Here is a 19,735-nt window from a genome sequence, read left to right as displayed (position 1 = left end):
GTGTGTTCTTTATGGTATCTTGGCATTTTAATGTGATATAGTAGAATGACTTTGCAATCTCCATATGGCTTGATGCCAGAAAACTCAAAACTGGTATTATCACAGGCTGTTCATCTTAAATTACCCAATAGGGCCTCTGGCAAATAATAATAATAGCTCTGGGATATCTCAGCTCCTTGGGATCCTAAATCAGCCTCATGAGCTTCTGTAACGTGATGGGCATTTGCAATGGGCATTCATTTGCAAGTTGGCTTCTCATTTGGAACTGTGCCTGCCTATCTAGAAAAAGAATAAACAGTAAGTAGACATATGAGGGAACTCCCAATGAGAAGGGGGAGCTACCGAGGAAGACAGTTAGCCTACTAACAAATCTGTTTTAAGGCTAATTATTTCTGCACGGCCTCCATTTTGTAAATGTGCAAATTATCAAGCAGCATTCTGGGACACTGCTTACTTCAGTGTGTTAAAAATATAGAGATGCCCACCACAGTAATTATATTAAGGTGTCTATGTTTGGGGAAAGGGCTTTTTTCTTATAGAATTTATTTTTATGTGCCTGAATCCTAAACTTGCAATGCAAATTACGCATACTTCAACAATTATAAAAGGAAGTCTGCTTACCCATATGGCTACATAAATACATCTGTGTTCATAATTTGTATAGATTAATTGAACGTGACAATTTTGATTTTTAAAAGTGATTGGTAATAGTTATATCCCCCCTGTATTATTTCTCCTGTGCTTCTTTCTCAATTTTTCTCCACAACAACAACCCTGTGAGGAGGGTTGGGGTGAGAGAGTGACTGGCCCAAGTTCACCCAGCTGGCTTTCATGCCTAAAGGGCTGTGCTAACTCACAGTCTTCTTGTTTCTAGCTTGATCCCTTAATCACTAGGCCAAACTAGCCCACTCGCGCTCCCTCCCTCCCTCTCTATCTCTCCCTCCCCTCCCCCCTCCCCCCCTCTGAAACCCACCACTGATAAGCATCTGCCTCTCTGTAGAAGTTACATTTAATCTGTAAAGAATATGGAATGGAAAGATTTTGGGTGTGGTAGTAGAGAGAATAAGGGAAAGAAAAGCAGTTGGAAGGTATTGAGGGAAAGATGATGTTTAAAGAGTTAAAAATGTAACTAGCTGTGGGCACATTTTATTTCACAAGCTCTTTTGCCAACTGCATGTCTTCTTTAGAAGTTTGTGTTTTAAAATGTTAAGTAATTAGGTCAGTCGCATTGTAGTTAAATGTATAATAAAAGACTTGAACAAACAGAGCAGTGCTGACAGGTGTTGTATACTGGTCATACTCATAAAATATTTTTTAGAACAAATAGTTTTTGAAATCTAACAAATGTCTACCTGTTCCTCACAGAAATTTGCCCATCTGAAAGCACCCAGTATTCAAAGGCAGTTCAAGCAACTGGTGCATAAACATTGCCTCTGCTTGGTAATTCAGAAAAGCTTGCTTCTCTGTATGAATGGTAAGAAACACTGCCAACCAAATTCACATAACTCTTCATTTGGGGAGTTTCGGGTGCTTCATGAAAATGATGTTATGCACGTATACCTATGGTAGAAACTCACGATATTCCTTTTGCTGGAATGCTTATGTGCAAGCTCTAGGAAATTACAAAGAATGAGATCAACAAAATGTGGAAGTGACTGTGTATCTGCCTGACTTGTGCTTCTCTTGTTATGGAGAGTTACACTTGATCTGTTGCTCAAATGGTTTTTCTTTTCCCACAGTAATCATATTTCCTTTTTAAAAGGGTATGTCTATTTCATACTCACATTTTCCAGGTGATGGGGTACATGAAGAGATTAATGCTCTGTACTACATAGAATATTTTAGTGTGTTTTTTTTAACGAGCAGATTATGATGGCTCTAATTCTTTCAGCTCCTCTCCAGGCCTCAGTGACTAACAGAGACATATATAGGCAAATCAGATTTCTGGTAGCTTATTAGTTTGCATGAAAACCTGCAGTGGAATGCCCCAAAACCTTGGTGTTGAATCACAAGGGAGTGTGATGGTTGCAGAACAGAGCTATTATGTTGAGTTGTTAAAGTGGCACCTGTTGTGAACGGTGACCTTATTAATGATTGAAGAGAATTTAACATATTCAAGAATTCGCAGTGAAAATGTACGATAGCAAAGGGAGTTTCTATTTTCTAAATGGTGGTTGATCTGTTAGATTTGCAAATCCCTTCCCTCCAGATCATCATCATCATCATCATCATCATCATCATCATTATTATTATTATTAGCATTTTTATCCCGCCCTTCTTCGAAGACTCAGGGCGGCTTACACTATGTCAAGCAATAGTCTTCATCCATTTGTATATTATATACAAAGTCAACTTATTGCCCCCAACAATCTGGGTCCTCATTTTACCTACCTTATAAAGGATGGAAGGCTGAGTCAACCTTGGGCCTGGTGGGACTTGAACCTGCAGTAATTGCAAGCAGCTGCTGTTAAAAACAGACTGCATTAGTCTGTTGAGCCACCAGAGGCCCTAGTAGGCAAACTTTTGATAACTAAGGTTGCTCTTAATACAGGTAGTCCTCTACGTCCGACCATAATTGAGCCCAAAATTTTCGTTTGCCAAGTGAGACATTTGTTAAGTGAATTTTGCCTCATTTTACGACTTTTCTTGCCACAGTTGTTAAGTGAAACACTGCTGTTATTAAGTTAGTAACAGATTATTAAGTGGATTTGGTTTCCCCATTGACTTTATTTGTCAGAAGGTCACACAAAGTGATCACATGACTCTCGGGACACTTGCAACCATCTTAAATATGAGTCAGTTGCCGAGCAGCTGAATATTTATCACATGACCATGGGGGATGCCACAGTGGTTGTAAGTGTGAAAAATGGTCATAAGTCACTTTTTTCAGTAACGTTGTAATTTTGAACTGTTGTAAGTGGAGGACTACCTGTACTCTGAGGAGACTGAAAGCCACAATATTTGTGGGACTGCATCATGTGACTGGGTGAGGCTGGTGTTTTAAGAGGAATTTGGGTTGTGTGTGGTTTTTAAACCTCATATGTCAATTTTAGAGTTTACACTACAGGGTTTATCTGTTGCCCAACAACAGATAATGTGAAAATAATGGCCTGAGTTTTCAGCCGACATGAAAAGGGGACCACCAAGAATATGTCTTTAGGACTATAGGCTACCTATCCCTAGACTGCTGGTTATTTTGCAGAGGGGATTAAAATGAACGGCTGACCAATTAACAAATGCGGTTCATTTTAAGTAATTGTAAAGTGTCACAGATTATTGCAAAAACATCTAACAAAAGATGCCTACGTGTGGAGTTTGTGAGTGGTTCTGGTTGCCATGATAGAAGGCATAATGGAGGTAGAAAATGTACAGAAGAGGGCCACCGAAATGATTGGGGAGGGGTCCAGGTTCCATCCTAACAAGAAAATATTGGGAATCTTTAGCATGTTAGGAAAAAAAAAGCAATGGAAAGTGGATATGTTCACTGTGTACATGATTGTGCATGACCTGGAGAAAACATGTAAGGAGAAGCATTTTCCCCTCAAAGTGGTAGGATAAGGAGTCATCACCAGTAGTGAGTTCCGCTTACTTTTGCTACCAGTTCGGAATGGTGAGCATGTGTGTGCGTCTGCTTGCTCACGCATAGTGCAGAACCTTCTGTACATGCACAGAGCATCCGTGATGACGTCCAGGCAGGTGGGCGGAGCCTCCCACTGGCACTACTACCGGTTCGCCCAAACCAGGGCGAACCGGTAGAAACCCACCACTGGTCATCACATAAAGTTAGAAGGAGGTATAGAACAGACAAAATAGAAAGTTTTTCACACAGAGTGTAATCATCTTGTGGAATTTGTTTCAACAAGTCAGTGGTAATGGATGCTGACTTGAATTGCTTTGTAAGAAGGGGTGTGTGTGGAGTAGATAAACCAGCAGAGAAGAGAACAAACAATCTTCAGACTCCATGTTATCTTTGTGTTGAAAATATCATGCCTCTGAACAGCAGTTACAAGAATACAATGGCAGAAGAGGGTTAGGTCTGCATTAAACCATCTGATTGGTTACTGTGAGAAACCGGCCTTAGATGGGTGTTCCAGCAGGGCTATTCTTACATTCTTAGTTGTGTGTGTGTTTTCTTAAAGTTAGTCTCCCCAGTGCGGCTGTTCTTGATTTCCTTGTTGTTGCTACTTAATTCTAAACTGGCATTGCTTCTATATGCAGTAATTAAATCAGTACAGAGTCAGCTATTTACCTTTTTAAATTATTATGCTGCAATTTCAGTTTGAATTAGCGTTCACGGGATTCTTTGATCATCTTCATTTAAGCACTGATGAGACCCAGATTGCCTTACCTACAACGTGGCATCTTCAGTATGTGAATTAGGTACTTAGGCTAAGGAGAATGGTGGTCCTAAAATATGAAAGGGGTTGGGGGTTGGGGGCTTCAACTTCTTCCTCTCCCCAGACCTACGTTTGGTCTCTTCAGTTTATCAGAAATTGGCATCTTCTAAGAACAAAGCTAAGCAGATGGGCACATATGTAAACAAGAGGGAGAGACTGATGATTAAGGCTTTAAGGAACATGAAAGTTTGGCTCTGTATTGGCAAAATATGGTTAGAAGGGAAAGAGTGGAGACATCTTCCAGGCAGAGAAAATTTATTCTGGAGTCAGGGCTGGGGAAAAGAACAGAAAGCTGGAGACAGTAAAAGGTGAGACGAGAAAGGGGGAGAGAGATGCGGTGAGGAACGAACACGTACACGGAGGTTAGTACATGCTCATTCTCTTCTGACTTCTTCTTTCCCTGGCTGAGCTCCCATCGCTCCAAGGCCTTTGTCTGAGAGATTGCGAAGGATACATTTGGAGATGTGTGCTGGAGGAACAACAGTTGTATTTCTGGTTACTGTTGCCTGTTGGCATATAATGATGATAAGAGACAAGTATTTTGAAACATTATGTGCTGTACTGGCAGGCACCCTCTCTCCCCTGCCCCCACCCCCACCCTGCCTGGTAACCTCTCATTGCCAGAGTCAATCAGTATTATAGGATTTAAGATTTGAAGTTGTAACAGCTCCCCCCATCAGTAGGAAATGCAAACAGAATCTGGAATACAGGTTAGACGGATTGGATCGTATAACTCATGAAAAGGAGCTGTTCACCGTTTACCTGATTTCTTCAGGTGCTTCAGATTTTAATTTTTTCCCCCTCCAGTGAGAATGTACTTATTTAAATGTTCTATACGGAAATAGTTGTAGCTCTAATACAGGGGTGTCACATTCAAAGCCCGGGGGCCGGATCCAGCACATGGTGTGCTTAGATCTGGCCCGCGGGGCTGCCCTGGAAACAGTGAAGGTCATGGTCATGGTGTATCTGCCAGAGAAAACAGAGCTCAGGAGGGAGCACAGCTCAGGAGGGGGGCACAGGTAGAGGGCTGCAGGAGGCTGTCGCTGCTGATAATGGGGCCCAGGAGGTCTGCACGCCCCCCATCCAAGCTCCATTTTCACTGGCAGAGGGCTGCAGAAAGCTGTCGCATCTGAAAACTGAGCTCTGGAGCCCGTTTTCACTGGCAGAGCACTCAGGCCACCACAGGTGCTCCAACACGAGTGACGTCAAGCTGGCCATGCCCACTGTGGCCACGCCCCCCCCCATCCCCTGAGGTCAAACTCAACCCTAATGCAGCCCTCAATGAAATTGAGTTTGACACCCCTACACTAATGGTTTCAACCATATAATAAAATTCTAAGCAAGTTTACTCAGAAGTAACTCTCCTTGAGTTCAGTGACATTTTATAAGTGTCATTCTCAGTCATTGGTTGAATAGATACGGCATATTTGGGTCTGCAGATACGGTATATTTGGGAGAAATGGAATGTATGTATTCATATATAGAATGCGTATATTGAAGATTTCTACTTAAGTTCAGAAAACCAACATTTTAGTGCTACTGAGCCTTTACTGATATAGTAATCCTTACAATGAACTAGTAATTAAGACCACTAATATACTAAGAGACAGATATTAGGAAAGAATGTCTTGCATAAGACTGTGTATGAGATTGGAATTTGAGTCTGCATTTCACTTACTTTATTGCAGGGAACAAGCAAACCCCAAAGTGGTAAATATCAGCGGTTATAAATAGATGTATGTCTGATAAATCATGGTGGTGATTATGGGTAATTTACTACATTGCTCTACAAACGCTAATAAGAGATACTGTCATAATAGATATTTGCATGCAGAAGAAAGTAATATTTTGTATTCAGCGTGGTCATCAGGATTGTTTCTTTGGACTCACTGGTAATGAATGATTTAAAAGAGTTTAGAGGAATTATCTTGGTTGCTTTTTGCTTTTGTTAGCCTCATTTTAAGACAGCATCTGGCTGCACTGGGATGATCTCAAAAAGCTAAGCAGGGTCAGGTTTGTTAGGACTTCTTTCATTGGAAGGCTACTAGGAAATTCCACAGCTTTTGGCTAGATGAGGAAAGTGAAAAAATTACAGCTAGCAAATTCCTTCTGTATCATTGCCAAAGAAACTACATAAGGATGCTCATGACATCAGTAAAAATCAAACTTGATTGTAGCTTCCTTTAGAGAAGTTTATGATTTAAGTTCATAAGTTCCCTGATACTGAGGGAGATAATTACTCACCAACTAGCCTAGCAGACCTTCAGGATCTCCGGAAGGAAGAGGCATTTCCTGTCATTTGTAACCTGCTATCATAACAAGGGACAAATTAGCCAGCTCCAATAGACAGAGAAAGAGGGGTCAGGATAAGAACTTGGCAAAAGTGGGAAAGCTTAGTTTACAGCCAGACCTGGACCATAGTTCATAATTCCTTTAATAATCCTGGCTTCAGACTTTTAAAGAAGAAACCAGCTTCAAGCATAATACCAACATTCTCCAGCAGCCAAGAATGGGTTAATTCCTTCTGATCCGATAGGACTGAGTCTGCAAGTTGATAAGCTCCTCCTCTTCCTCTTGCCTTCCAGCTTTCAGACTCAATCTGATTGCACAAACGTGGTTTTCTGAGCTGTCCCATTCTGACTGCTTTTTCTTTTTCTTCCACTCGCTTACCATCACATTTTGGCTGGCTCCCATTTCGTTGGTTGAGCCTGCCTCTTTCCGGCAAGAAGGGCGATTCAGCCCGATACCGCTGAGGGCTGCTGGGCAGCAGGAACATTGCAGAGAGCTTCCAGCTTTGCTGGTGGAGCTTCTCCCATTCCAGCGTGACAGACAAGCTGTCCCAATTCCGCAGAAGGCCCCAGGCGGCATGAACATTGGGGAGCACCAGGGCTCTGGTAACTCCCTCTTGGCTTCCAGTGTGAATGGCATGATCAGCTGGACCCTGCTGAAGGCCACTGTGCACCGAAGCCTCTGCAGCTGCACAGTGGGCTTTGCCTGATCGCCTAGCCTGTACATCAGGGGATAGGAGGCTTCCAACCCCTGCGCCGCAGGAGACATGGTCGGCTGCTGCGCTCACGAGTGAGCCTCTATGGCGTCAGCCAGCCAGGAGTGGCACGGTCCTGCCTTCCTTGAGCCGGTAAGACCGGCCCTTTTCGGAGTGGCCACTGAAGATGTACTCGGCTGCGGCCGCATGGACAGGGCACTTGGATTGCAGTTCCCCTCTGCCCCAGCTGGGACAAGGGAAAGGATCTGGGAGGGGCCGTTTCCCTCCAGCTACAGCCCGATTGCTCCCAACCCGTTTATTGAGGCCTGTCCCACTAAAGCTAGCCTGCCACATGCATATTAGAGGCCTAGCCCCCCAAGCTTTCATTGACTGTCCAAAATGGCCACCATTCCATCCAAGCAGGCCCGCAAGCGGGCCTTTCAAGCCTTGGCTGCTGACAACCATAGTTCCCAAGAGGGGGCAGGGACCTCAAGGTCAGAGACCCTCAAGGCAGGAAAAACATCCATGCCCCCCCCCCCAGCCAAAGCTCTCAAACAAGTCTCAAAGGCTTCGGAGAAGGAGGCCAGGAAAAGGCACAGGGCCATAAAGGAGGTCATTACGAAGGCCGTCAAGGCCAACAAACAATCTCAGGGCCTACAGGACGTGGAAGAACCAGTCCTGACTGTATTCCTTCCAGCTCCAGAGGTTTTACCTGCATCCCCAGTGTATCAGCCTGGTCTCCTGATGCCACGGGGATCCATGCCCCATAGTTGCTGGGCAACAGTGAAATGCTGTTTGACCCTTTGGCAGATCCAGGTCTCCCTGCATCCCATTGGGAGCAACCTGCCAGGCATAGGGGATCTTCGGCCCTGGCGACCTTTAAATCCACAGCCGCTGGCTTTAGGCCTCCACAGCTGGAGATCCTGGCTAACATGGCGGCCCTCATTTCTGACACCATCCAGCATAGCATAGCAACATGCATGCAACAACAGGCTCTTTTCTGGGGTACTAACTATCCCAGATCCCATGGATATCACCAGGATCCCCAACCATTAGAGGAGGTTGCTCCTTCCCAGGAGCTCGATTATTCCTCTGCCTCCTCTGACCAGGACTCTCTGGCTGGGGAGGACATTCCACAAGACCCGACAATGAGGACCTCCTACCAGACCAGCCATCTTTCGTGGGGCTCTTTCAACCCCAACTTTTTAGGTCCTTAGGCCAAAACCACTACCCAGCTAGGTCCAGTCTGCCCAGTCCCAGATCCCTTGATGGACGGGGTTGGGGAGCCCACCTTGACTCCAAGATGGCCCAGGGCCAGTGGACACAGGAGGACCTGAGCCACAACATCAGTTGGTTGGAGCTCCAGGCAATCCACCTGGCCCTCCTGGTGTTTCAGGACACGATCAAGGATTGAGACATTCTGATTCTGATAAACAATGTGGCCGCCAAGGCCCATGTAAACCGACTCGGAGGGACCCACTCCCAGCACCTCATGCAGGAAGCTGAAAATTTGGGCCTCTTGGCGGAGACTCACCTGCAGTCCATAAGAGCTGCTCATATCTCGGGGTGGCAAACGTGCAGGAGGACTGGCTCAGTTGAGCTTCAATCGAGCATACAGAGTGGCCCCTGCATCCACCCCTGTTCTGGGAGCTGTCAGACCGTTTCGGCTCCCTGACAGTCGACCTGTTTGCCACTCAGACCAATTGCCAGACAACAAGGTTCTTTGCAGGTTCCCGACGCCGGGAGCAGAGGGAGTCGACGCATTGTGCAGCCCTTGGCCTCCGGGCCTGCTTGATGCTCCCTCCCATCTTCCCCTGATCTTCAAAGTCATCCGGAAGCTGTTGGAGGAGAGGGCGGAACTTCTACTACTGGCCCCTCATTGGCCCAGATGGCCCTGGTTCGCAGCCCTGGTGGCTTTCTCGGTGGCTCGGCCATGGTGGTGCCCTCCAGACAGGATCTCCCTCAGCCAGGGGCTGTTGGTCCACCCGGACTCTCAGTGTCTCCAACTGACCGCCTGGTGCTTGAGCGGAGCCTGCTAGACGGAACGAGCTGTCCTCCAGGGTCATCACCACCATACAAGCCTCACACCAGGCATCCACCTGCCGCATCTATAATGCCACTTGGAGGGCTTTCAGTGTCTGGTGCGCTCAAAGGGACCTGGTCCCTACAGAGGCTTTCACGCCACTGGTCTTGGAATTCGTGCAAGATGGCCTCAAGAAAGGATTGGCACCGAACACTCTTAGGAGACAGGTAACTGCCGTTTCCTCTATTTTGTCATGTGGGTCCATGGGCTCCCTTTCATGTCTCCCCCTGATTAGGCAGTTCCTCAAAGGGGCTACTAACCTCCGGCCTCCCATGGTCCACTGTTTCCCCACTTGGGATCTTACAGAGGTATTAACCGCCCTGAGCCAGGGCCCTTTCAAGCCCCTGCAGGAGGTCAGCCTACACTTCCTCTCATATAAAGTCTCATTTCTGATCGCCATAACTTCAGCCTGCCGGATTTCTGAGCTGGCGGCCCTCTCGATCAGGAACGACTTTTGCATCTTCCATACCGACAGGGTTGCCTTATGTGTGAACCCTACGTTCAGTCCTAAGATTAACACGACATACCATAGGTCCCAGGAATTGGTTCTGCCCAATTTCTGCCCCAATCCTTCCCACTGACTGGAACGTATGTGGCATTCCTTAGATGTCCGGAGGTCTCTCCATATCTACCTGAAGAGGACCGCCTCCCTCCGGAGGACGGAATCTCTTTTTGTATCTTTCCAGCTGTCTACCCTTGGTCACCAGGTTACGTCTGCCACTCTGGGGCACTGGATTCAAACAGCAATTGCTAAAGCCTATGAGGCACCGGCCTTGCCCATCCCTAGACGCATCACGGCACACTCAACCAGGGGCGTGGCCACTTCAGTCACGTGGGCCACGCAAGTCTCTTTGGAGGAGGGTTGTCGGGCCGCCACCTGGTCGTCCCTGTCTCCCTTTATCCGCCATTACAAATTGGATGTTTATGCATCGGCAGAGGCAGCCTTTGGCTGCCAGGTTCTCCAACGGGTTCATACGGGGTTGGGTATGCCGGACCGGTCGGATCCCTCCCATTAGGATACATGGCTTTGGTAGGTCCCATTCCTGATTGCTGGGCCTGCCTTTCTGGAGAATGGGTGTTGCCCTTACCTGAACGCCTGTTCTCATAAAGCCGGGACCAGGAATCAGCCCCGCCCTGGTGCCTCCCGGCCTTGGGGGAGGGGACTAACCTTGTCGTTACAGTTCAGCACATTGGTCTCTGCTTCATCTTCGTCAGAAAGCTGGAAGGCAAGAGGAAGAGGAGGAGCTTATCAGCCTGCAGACTCAGTCCTATCGGATCAGAAGGAGTTAACCCTTTCCTAACTGCTGGTCCCGGCTTTATGAGAACGGGCATTCAGGTAAGGGCAGCACCCATTTTCTGGCACAGTAAGTTTGTTCCTTTAGCTGTTCCAGTTTGCAATGAGAGCCAAATAGGAGAAATTAAACAGTGCTTCAGCACATTGCTTGTTATTGGTAAACCTGATTGTCTAGAAATCCCAGTAGCTTTTTACATGCATATGACTAATATTTGTCTCAGTGGCTGTGGCCATATACCACAATAGATAGATTCATACTTTGTGCAAAGCCAAATAAGTTTAGGGTTCAGTACAATATACAATGGTCCCCAAAATGTATAGAATCATAAGAGTTGAAAAGGATCTTAGAGATCATCTACTCTAGCCCCTGCTCCATGCAAGTTTCCTTGGGATATCCATCCCCTGTAGCAGCTTGTTCTACTGGCTGACAACTCATATAATCAGGAAGATTCTCCTGACATCTAACCTAAACCTATGGCCTTATAGTTTAAGCTGTTAGCTTTGGTTCTTCCTCCTAGAGCAACAGAGTAATAAGTCCATTCTTCTCCAATGTAACAGCCCTTCAAATATTTTAAAACATTATATTCTATCTTTTCTCAGTCATCTCTTTAGGTTTGGGTAAAACATACCCAGTTCTTCTTATCATCCGTGGATTTAATTTTAATTTTCAGACTGGTCATTCTCTTCATACTGCCCTTTTCGAAACAGTGTTATACAGGATTGAACACATTACTCCGAAGTCTAACTGAAGATTGGGACAATCACTTCCTATGACCTGGACTCTTCTGTTATTGTTAAAGTACCTGAAGATGGCCTTTGTCTTTTTAGCAGTTATATCACGCTGCTGGATAAGATTTAACTTGTAGTTAATAAGGACACCCAGACCCTTTTCACATGTCATACTGCCATACCAGGCCTCCTCCATCAAATGCTGTGCCTTTCAGTCTTAATGCAGAATGTTATGTATTATACTGTTAATATTTACTTACATCCCACCTTTATTATTTTTACAGTAACTCAAGCAAACATATCCAACATACCTTCCTCCTCCTGTTTTCCCCACAATAAAGTCCTTGTGAGGTGAGTTGGGCTGAGAGAGAGTGGCTGGTCCAAAGTCACTCAGCTACCTATCATGAATTCAGGGTCTCCCACTTTTTAGCCTAGTGCCTTCACAACTAGATCAAATTGGTTCTCATTTTAACATAATGATTTTAACTTCATAATTTCAGCCCACTGTTCAAACCTGGTAAACCACCTGAGAGCCTTGCACATACATGAACACTGCCAATTTCATCTCTTTAGGGTTGGCTGTAAAATGAGAGTTTCTGGAATAGGAAGAACAAACAAGTTTGTATAGATATATGCAGGTATGTAAGCAAATAGGTAAATAATATTGCAATCAGCAGCTTAGGGCTGAGCCCTGGATTTGAAAAAGCTGAAGGTTTGAATATATCCAAATGTCTTTTAGATGAGATTGAAAGTGCTGAGATTGATGTTGAAAATCCAGCACATGGATAATCACCTGAATTTCTATTGAAAGCAGCAAAACTTAACTGCAGCGGATAGCACCCTTGGGCAGGAATTGTAATGACACTGCAGCTGTCAGTAATAGAACCCTATTTGAAATGGCTTTCTTTCTCTTCATAAAGGATCTAATGACTGACTGACTTAGTTTAGAGTGGGAGGGAAATGCTCTGGTATGTGGCCAAGTACCTTGTGCAGCATTTATCGGTGCCTCTTGATTGGTTGGTTGCCTGCTAAAATTCATAGGTGCTGGACTATCTCTTGCATGCAGGCGGTGATAATGCTTGCTTGTTGGCAATCCAGGGAGCAAAGGCAGAGAGATCTGCTGCCTATGTAGGTAGTGCAGGATTTAACATCCAGTGAATTTTAGCTTGTAAATCAGCCTCACCAGGTTTCCGTCTCTTACAGTTTTGAGGAAAATTTGTAACCAGCATCTGTTCAAGGTTTGGAAATAAGAGGCTGCTTTTTCCATAAATGGGAGTAGGGATTACATTTCTGTATTCTCTAAAGTGTACTGGGCTTTCTAGCACAGGAAGTTAGTGGTATCAAGAACTTTGGAAGACCTTAAAGTGTTGTAGCAGTGTTTTATTTTTACTATTGATTCCTGGTGAATACAGGTTTAAAAATCATGTATTGGAGATCAGCTACTTTTGCCTTCACATTTTACTCCTTTTTAGGACGAGATAAAATAATAACAATAATCCTGAAAGGAGTTTTTTTACCCCCAGTGTATAATCATGTGGTAGCTCTTATGAACCTTCTTTAATCAAGGAATCTGATTATTTTTTGTATTTTTTGTATTTTCATAGAGTTTTAATTTGAAACTCTAGTGTTGAAGTTATACTTCATTTATTTTATTCAGTTTATACTGACACTCATCTCACTATGGTGACCTACAATAGTTTAAATACTGCCGCCAACAACTGGCAGTGAAAGTAAAAATAATAATAATCCAATTAAGTCACAATTAACTTAACCATCTCTAGCCCATTCTTGTGATATATACGTTATTGTAATTTTGGTCCATTTGTTACGTGTATGTTAACATTTATTGCGAAAAAAGCAACAGAATGGATTTAAAACATGCTTACATGCACATACTATGATAATAATTATTTTTTGCTCCTTTCAGGTATGCATATCTTTGCCATTGACGTATAGTAGTGCTTTGTGTGGATTCCACTGGTGTACAAAAGGAATCTGCAAACAAATAATACTAACATTTGGTGTGGTTTCATTTCTTTCATAAATGAAGTCATCCCATATGTATTGTGCAAGTATGAAAAATAACAAAGTAATCTAAGGCCTGTTGTATGAATACATCATTAAGTAAACAAAACTGAGTTGAGCTAATTCTGCCTTGTGTAAATGTCCTGAATTTTGGCTTTTCTCCTCGTGATGAAGTTCTCACCCTACAGATTTTGGAGGTACATACATCATGCCCATCTCAGAAGAATTTCCTGAAAACTTCCATAGAAAAATAATGGATGCTTATCAGTTTGGAAAAGATTACTGAACCATTTCTAAAAACCTGAGCCTCCATTAATCCACAATCAAAGATACTGCCTTGAATTGGAGGAGATTTGGGACAGTAGCATAGCAATAGCACTTAGATTTATATACCGCTTTACAGTGCTTTACAGCCTTCTAAGCGGTTTTACAGAGTCCGCATATTGCCTCCAACAATCTGGGTCCTCATTTTACCCACCTTGGAAGGATGGAAGGCTGAGTCAACCTTGAGCCTGGTGGGATTTGAACTGCCAAATTGCAGACAGCCGGCAGTCAGCAGAAGTAGCCTGCAGTACTGCCCTCTAACCACTGCGCCACCAAGGCTTATAGTAATAGTGAATCTTCCCAAGAATATCCATCTTATCCATATCACTTTAAAGTCACAGCATAGAATTATCCAGGAGGTCACAAAGAAACTCAGAACAGGAACTGGAGCAGGATACTAGGAACTGTTGGCTTCTTTTGTCTCGTCTGATATCTAATATCTCCAACATCAGAAAAACTTTAGGGAAACATCAAATGCACGGAAGAAGCTGTGCCTCAGAAAGAACATTGATGCTCCTCTCTGGATTGTCAGAATGTACCTTTATGGCCTTCCAGACAGGTGTAAATCGCAAGTGGGCCGTTTGGGGCTCGGTAGGTGTCATATCTACGGTAGTGAAAAGAAAACATTGTACTCCATAATTAAGTTGTAAAACATGAGGGTAGTAGCGTCATGCTTGAAAATACTTTGTTGCCTTGGAAAGTGGGCAACTTGCTGTCATGTATGAATTCTGCCTTGTATCCGGTGAATATTCAGTGAGGTGCAAGACAAGTGATCACAAACATGCAAGCAAGTCTACAAGAGACTGGATGAAGAAGAGATCCATTGTTCTGGAATGGCTAAATCAAACTCCATACTGATCCTATAGAAAGTTTTGGCAAGATCTGAAAGGAGAAGTTCATGTTAAAAACAACAACAACTGGAAGGCACCACATGAAAAACTAATCCAAGCACAAAGCCATAGTCAAAGATAGGCAAAACTTTAGGAACTCCAAAATAATCTAGTATTGTTTTATGGAATTGGTGTCTCTCGGTATATGCATTTTCTGAACAATTCTACATAATTTGAGGTTGTATAAAGGTTGCTTGATCACTTTATTTAAGAAGTGTTTATCCAGTAAATAGATAGACATTTAAATTGATGGAGTAAATTTTGCCTATTTTTTTGCTGATTAAATCATATTATAAACTAGCTTTTAAAAAACCAGTTCATCCTATAAAATCTATGCATGCTTCAGAGTTTCATGTTTGTGATTGCACAGCTTTTTAAAAAATACAAGTAAATGTTTCATTAGTTTATATCCAGGATCACTTCAGTGGATTTAATAAAATGTAAAGGGTTTCATAGTACAATGCAATTAATTGCAGGAGCGGAGGGAATAGTTAGCACCCCAGTGGATTTTGTCAATCACATTTTAAACGCTGATGCATATTGAACATGTTTGCATAACTACTGGAAATCAAAGAAAATCTGTAATAAACACTTGTATATTCTGCTTCCTGATATAAGCTGAAAGCTATTTAGAGGTCCAGTAATATGGTTGGCAGGATTGGTGTTTAGGATTACTTTGATGCATTCATTAATCTCATTTTTCTTTCATCTCCCAAACCACAGGTGTGCTACTGTATGGCTGTTGCCCCGAAGGCAATTTTTGTACAGCTAATATACTTGTGTTATAATCATGTCAAGGGCTTTTTATGTCTGTGTATATGTTTAAATCAAATGAAGTTGTGGCCCTCACGTTTTTTTGGCAGTCTTTCCCAAATGGGCATTCTCAGTCAACCCTCTTCAATGCCCCGTGTGCCTCCAATGGATTGGAATGGTCAGCATTTTGAACCAGGGAATCTGGAGGGTGCTAGTCTGGTCAAGGTTGTACTGGTGGAAAAGAGATAAGAAAACAAGCAAATAAAGTGATATTACTTTTCAGTGTTTTTTGGCCTCCCAACTCCATATATTTTTTTAAAACATTGAGAGCAGAGAACTCAAAATATTACATATTTGTGAGTACAGCTTTTGAGAAGGCTAAGCAAATCAAAGCTATAAAGAAAGGTAAGGTGTTTGCTGTAAGTGGTAGAATAGGGAAAACTGAAGCCGTTTTTGCCTTTGGTTAGGTGTCTTCACTTCACTAATGCCCAGTTTTAGTTCATAAATTGACAGTGACATCACGAGCCAGGCATCCACTGTAATTTATTTTGTGATGATATAACCATTTCAGTGAATTATTATCCTCCCTTCTGCACTTACGAATTAAAAAGAGACCATGTACAGAGTTTTGGTATATTCTGTTGCATGATAGTAAAGAATGCAACATTAGGACAGTGATGGTGAACCTTTTAATCACTGAGTGCTGAACAGGTTTGTGCTTCACGCACGCACACTATTCGTGCTAGTGTGTTGTCCTCCCCATGCGCTGTGCGCGTAACTGCACCATCTGTGCATGCACACGGCTTTTGCTCACTCCCTGTGCGCTGCATGCACAACTACACCATCTGTGCATGTGCACAGGTTTTGCGCATGTAATGCACACGTGCAAATGCCATTACACATGTGCGGGCTGCACACAAGTACTCTTGTGCACATACATAGATGCGCACATGTGCAGGAGAGCTCCGAAGACCAGCTGAATCCCCTGAATTGCACGCATGCGCACCGGAGGCCCAAACACCAGCTAGGGCGCCCGCGCATGCGCAGCTGCAGGTAAGTTGGGCGACAGCTCACATACCTGGAAAAATGGCTCTGTGTGTCACCTCAGGCATGCATGCCATAGGTTCACCATCACAGCACTAGGACACAATTTAGAAAAATGTGGGCTTTAACCTTAAAAAAAATAAGGTGTAGAAGATATAATATAATAATATAATATAACAACAGAGTTGGAAGGGACCTTGGAGGCCTTCTAGTCTAACCCCCTGCCCAGGCAGGAAACCCTACACCATCTCAGTCAGACGGTTATCCAACAGTTTCTTAAAAATTTCCAGTGTTGGAGCATTCACAACTTCTGCAGACAAGTCGTTCCATTTATTAATTGTTCTAACTGTCAGGAAATTTCTCCTTAGTTCTAAGTTGCTTCTTTCCTTGATCAGTTTCCACCCATTGCTTCTTGTTCTACCCTCAGGTGCTTTGGAGAACAGCCCAACTCCCTCTTCTTTGTGGCAACCCCTGAGATATTGGAACACTGCTATCATGTCTCCCCTAGTCCTTCTTTTTATTAAACTAGACATACCCAGTTCCTGCAACCGTTCTTCATATGTTTTAGCCTCCAGTCCCCTAATCATCTTTATTGCTCTTCTCTGCACTCTTTCTAGAGTCTCAACATCTTTTTTACATCGTGGCGACCAAAACTGAATGCAGTATTCCAAGTGTGGCCTTACCAAGGCATTATAAAGTGGCACTAACACTTCACGTGATCTTGATTCTATCCCTCTGTTTATGCAGCCCAGAACTGTTGGCTTTTTTAGCAGCTGCTGCACACTACTGGCTCATATCTAAATGGTTATCCACTAGGACTCCCAAGATCCCTCTCACAGGTACTACTATTGAGCAAGGTACCACATATACGGTACCTGTGCATTTTGGGTTTTTTGTCTAAATGTAGAACCTTACTTTTTTCACTGTTGAATTTCATTTTGTTAGATAGCGCCCAATGTTCAAGTCTGTCAAGATCTTTCTGTAACTTGAGCCTATCTTCTGGAGTGAAGGTTCTTATAATTTTTCTGGTGTCAGATGAAGAAGGGCTGGATTCTCAGCGGGCAGGTTTGTCATATCTGATGTGGCTTGTTGCCCCATTTCCATCATACAGATGCAGAATGTTGCAACATAAGCAGAGCACTTTACTAATTGAGAGCCAATTTAGTGTAAAGGTAAAGTGCTCAAGCAGGATATTGTGAGTTCTCCTTTGGGCATGGAAGCTGGCCAGTCTCAGATTGATCTTCCTCACAGAGTTGTTGCAGTAGGAGTCAAAAATAGGAGGGAGCATTGCGCATATTGTTTGAGTTGTGCAAATAGAGGTGGAATATAAATCTAATAATTTAAATTTAAAAATATATGCAGTCATAGATATTTTAACCAGTTACTGTATTTTTTAGACTATAAGATGCACCTGACTATAAGACGCTCCTAAATTTAGAAGAGGGGAAAAAAAGAAATTGGGGCCTTCCTTTTTTGGGGCATTTTTTCTGTCCATTTTTGGGGCTCTTTTTGGCCCGTTTCTAGTCTTTTTTCAGGCCATTTTGAAGGATTTTTTTGGCTTGTTTTTTAGGCTTTTTTCAGCCCATTTTCGAGGCTTTTTTTGGCCCAGATTTTTGGAAATGGGCTGAAAAAAGCCCCGAAAATGGGCCAAAAAAGACCTGAAAAAGGCTGAAAAAAGCCCCCAAAATGAGGCATGTGGAGGCAAAAAACAAAAACAAAAAACAGCCAGCGGGTGAGTGGGGTTCAGCAATATTCGATCTATAAGACACATAGAAATTTTCATTCCCTTTTGGAAGACAAAAAAGTGTGTCTTATAGTCCGAAAAATACGGTACTTAGTTGATGAAAATTGAATATATTTGCATAAGAATATGTTTTGAAACAAATCTGTCTAATACATCTGCCCACTTAAAAACAGAGGTATTTTCGTTCCATTGTTCCTGACCCAACAGCTTTTAAATTACCGTAAATTACCTAAAGATACATTAGGGGTCTAAAATATATAAACAAATATAGGTAAATAATCCTTCATTTTGATATGCCACAGAATTGTATTTGGTCTACAATTTTTATTCTTGTGACCAGGGTATAAACTAGAAAAACTTCGCTGGAAGAAGAAGAAAACATTTTTTTTCTATTAATGAATTTATCATTAGATAAAGAAACGAAAGGGCTAAATTTTCTTTTTCAGCCCTGTTGCTTTTGCTGCATTAAGCTGTGTTCTTTTGTTACTGTTCTTTCTATTCAGCTCTGCTGAGTATTGACATATCAGCCTTAGGGTTAGGGTGGAGGATGCATTCAAGTTGTACAAATTATTTATAGCTTTGGAAAAAGTGCAGGATTTTTGGGTTTTTTTGCTGTTAATAATGGCAAAACGAAATATACAAGTTAGTTTTCTACAATCAGCCCATTTAAGCCAGCTGCAGTCTTGTAAATACAAGTATAAAACATGGAGGGATGTACTCTAGATGTGCTAAATACACAGATGAGATGCCTAGATTTTTATTCTTCTGCAAGTCCCTTGGACTGCAAGGCGATCAAACCGGTCGGTCCTAGAGGAGATCAACCCTGACTACTCTTTAGAAGGCCAGATCCAGAAGATGAAACTCAAATACTTTGGCCACCTAATGAGAAGGAAGGATTCATTGGAGAAGAGCCTAATGCTGGGAACGATTGAGGGCAAAAGAAGAATGGGATAACAGAGAATGAGGTGGCTGGATGGAGTCACTGAAGCAGTAAGCGTGAGTTTAAATGGACTCCAGAGGATGGTAGAGGACAGGAAGGCCTGGAGGAACATTGCCTATGAGGGTTGGACATGACTTCACAGCTAACAACAAAAAAGTTGTTGGGCGCTTTTCTGGTAGCCACCTTGCAAGATCTATCATGCTGTTTGGAGTAGCACACTCTTTCAAATTCAAATTTGAAGAGTTTTCTCAAACCTTTAGTCATTTGCTTAGATGAAGCAATTTGCTTAAACTAGGAAATAATATATTGGGGAGGTCACAGCCCAGGAAGTTCTGCAAGTGGCTTTAGTCTGTGACATGACATTTCTTATTCTCTGATCAGATAATATCTTTAGTAAAGTCCCATTTGAAGTGGGGTAAAATCTGACATTGGAATGGCATTTCTGATTGATTAGATGAGGTGCTTCCTAAAATATAAAGGATAAGATGCCTGTAAATGTGAAGTCTTTAAATAGGAAAGTCTACATCTC

The 19,735-nt window shown here is 43.0% G+C and overlaps 1 protein-coding gene across 9 annotated transcripts in view; it reads left to right on the top strand.

Moving 5' to 3' along the window:
• The window catches only part of CUX1 (cut like homeobox 1), a 374,189-nt gene that overhangs the window by 20,070 nt on the left and 334,384 nt on the right, over nucleotides 1-19,735 (top strand). The window contains exon 1 of one of the 9 annotated variants that reach the window (XM_058164377.1): nucleotides 1,365-1,474. The exons of the other annotated variants lie outside the window; for them this stretch is intronic. Coding sequence (XP_058020360.1) covers nucleotides 1,472-1,474 — 3 coding nt within the window. The 5' untranslated portion in view covers nucleotides 1,365-1,471. Of the gene's footprint in view, nucleotides 1-1,364; nucleotides 1,475-19,735 lie in introns of those variants that run through there. 9 annotated transcript variants of the gene reach the window in all.

This window comes from Ahaetulla prasina, chromosome 1 (genome assembly GCF_028640845.1).
Source record: "Ahaetulla prasina isolate Xishuangbanna chromosome 1, ASM2864084v1, whole genome shotgun sequence".
NCBI lineage: Eukaryota > Metazoa > Chordata > Lepidosauria > Squamata > Colubridae > Ahaetulla > Ahaetulla prasina.
This window is presented reverse-complemented; position numbering and strand designations above follow the sequence as displayed.